Source organism: Mesitornis unicolor, unplaced genomic scaffold (assembly GCF_000695765.1).
Source record: "Mesitornis unicolor isolate BGI_N332 unplaced genomic scaffold, ASM69576v1 scaffold40465, whole genome shotgun sequence".
NCBI lineage: Eukaryota > Metazoa > Chordata > Aves > Mesitornithiformes > Mesitornithidae > Mesitornis > Mesitornis unicolor.
The window spans coordinates 2,495-4,779 of NW_010185550.1; the positions used below are offsets into that span (position 1 = coordinate 2,495).

General features: G+C 37.1%; 1 protein-coding gene across 1 annotated transcript in view; it reads right to left on the reverse strand.

Moving 5' to 3' along the window:
- Nucleotides 1–1,034: 1,034 nt before the first annotated feature.
- The window catches only part of FABP2 (fatty acid binding protein 2, intestinal), a 2,725-nt gene continuing 1,474 nt past the window's right edge, over nucleotides 1,035–2,285 (reverse strand). The window contains exons 3-4 of the mRNA XM_010184876.1: nucleotides 2,094–2,201; nucleotides 1,035–1,158 (exon numbers count right to left, since the gene is read on the reverse strand). Of these exons, the coding sequence (XP_010183178.1) occupies nucleotides 1,108–1,158; nucleotides 2,094–2,201 (159 nt within the window). The 3' untranslated portion in view covers nucleotides 1,035–1,107. The remainder of the gene's footprint in view (nucleotides 1,159–2,093; nucleotides 2,202–2,285) is intronic.

A 2,285-nucleotide genomic window follows, 5' to 3' on the forward strand; every position in this document is an offset into this window, starting at 1 on the left:
AAAAAAGGGCATGTTGCAATAGGGGTCATGCTTTTAAGCTAGAAGAGGATAGATTAGGACTAGCTATAAGGAAGATGGTTGTTTTGGTGATGGTGGTGAAATACTGGTACAGGTTGCCCAGAGAGGAGGTAGATGGAGATATCCCTGGAGATGTTCAAGATCAGGTTGGATGGGGCTGTGAGCAACCTGATGTAGCTAAAGACATCCCTGCTCACTGCAGAGGGGTTGGACTAAATGACTGCTAAAGGTCCCTTCCAACCCAAATTATTATACGAGGCTGAGTTGAAATCAGCACTTGCCGGCTGGACAACATGAGCAGAACATGGTGCGTATTTGCCACCCATCGGAAACACCAGTGTTTGAAGTCAACTTAGTCTGAAATCATTCCTTTTCTTGTTAAGATACCTTCAGTATTTTTTTTCGTGTCTTGAAAGAAACTTACTCACAGCTGCTAATGCTCTTTCTTACGTGGAATTATTTTGATCCTTAATAAATTGGAACAATTCAAAGTCTGAATGTTTAAAAGAATGATTGTACTTTTAGAAACAAATATAACGAAATTATGTGATATATCTGTATATCATCAGTGAGTGATTTACATTATTCTATTTGATATCCAGGTGAGCTCTATTATCACACCATATTTTATATTTATTCCATATTTTTATTTACATGTAATCATCTTAGAGATTTAGCTGCTATTTGGTTTCTTTTAGGTTTTGCCATCTGTATTACACAATATTCAATACATACAGAAACTATTTATCAATGTAAATTTTGTAGTAAGGAAACTAAGTTGCCGTTTGAGAAACAGTGCAAAATAAATAGTTAAGTTCTGCTTAATGAAAATAGCTTCTGCAGCCTTTTATAGTATGGCATTCAGGTAGGACTTTGTACAAATAACATTTTAGCATTTTTATCAAATTGTAATTCTCTTTATTTGAGGGAAAACAGTAAACATAAGGATCTTGCCTGTGTTTTCCACAGGGCCAAGTAATTTCAACTTTTTAGGTGCTGTGAGGGGATAAAAGGGAAAAAACAGAGTACATGTAGAAAAATGGTATTTTTCATTGGACTTTGATTCTGGTGCTCTTCTGGGTGAAGTGCTTAGCCCCTTTTGAAGATTCTTTTGGCTTCAACTCCTTCATATACATAGGTCTGTTAAGAAATTAAGGAGAAGAATCAGTGGCTGCTATTACAAAATCTAATTTCACAGATGCTGTTGAGAGATGGTATAATTAATTGTGACTGGTGGCCATGTGGGGCCTTACTGGCCCTTGTAAGGGCTCTGAGGAAAGGAACATAAGGAGAGCAGCCTATTGTCAATAGGCATAAATTCTCTATCCAAACATTTGACCTACCACAGGACAACTTGTGGGTGCTTCAGAAAAAACCCAAAATGTTGATGTGCTGTGTTCCCAATCCCACTACTTTACAAGTTTCATCTGTATGACTGCTTTTGTTAGAAATGTGAAGAAGGACTGAAGGGTTGAAGGGTTTTTGATATCTCAAATAACACACCTGTCATGAGGGGGTTTTTAGTTACTTCACTTGTGATGCACCAGCAGTGAGGATCTTGAGGCATCACAGTTCAGTTCAGTTTCTGGCTTTACTGCAGAGCTGTGTAGCATTTCCCTTTTGTCCCAGATTTCCCCCTCTGTGCCATCATCCCTTGCCCCAACCCTAAACTTTCTTTTAAAAGGGCATTCATCACCCATTGACTGCATTACTCTGTAGTAGGCTCCTGTAGTAGGGCTTTTACAAGGGCAGACACTCAGAAAAGGGCCTTCAGTCAGAACACATCTCTGGAGTGTGTATATGTATATATAGCTTTTGTATACAGCTTATATTCACAGCTTTCAGAATGCATTGCTGAGGTACAGTCCACATGGGTAGGAGAAACATAAAAATTGCAGATTGACGGTTTTACTTTAGAATTTTACATTTTGATAGATGACTAGACTTGAGAATTTTAACTAAAGATAAATGAGGTTATTTGGCTTGAAGAAAATATTTCTTACTTTTGGAACAGCTTTTAATTTTTTTCAGTTTATTGTATTGTAAAGTTGAATATAAGTGACTGCTTAACTCACCTGAACAAGTTCATCCCCTATGATTTCTCTGTATGCTGTGAGTACTTTTCCATTATCTTTTCTAGTAAATGTTCCTACCATTTTATTTCCTTCGATGTTCCAAGAACCCTACAATGTGAAGAAAAACCAACCAAACAATGATATATATTGCAGTAAATATGACACTGATTTGATTTAAAGACTGCAGGAATG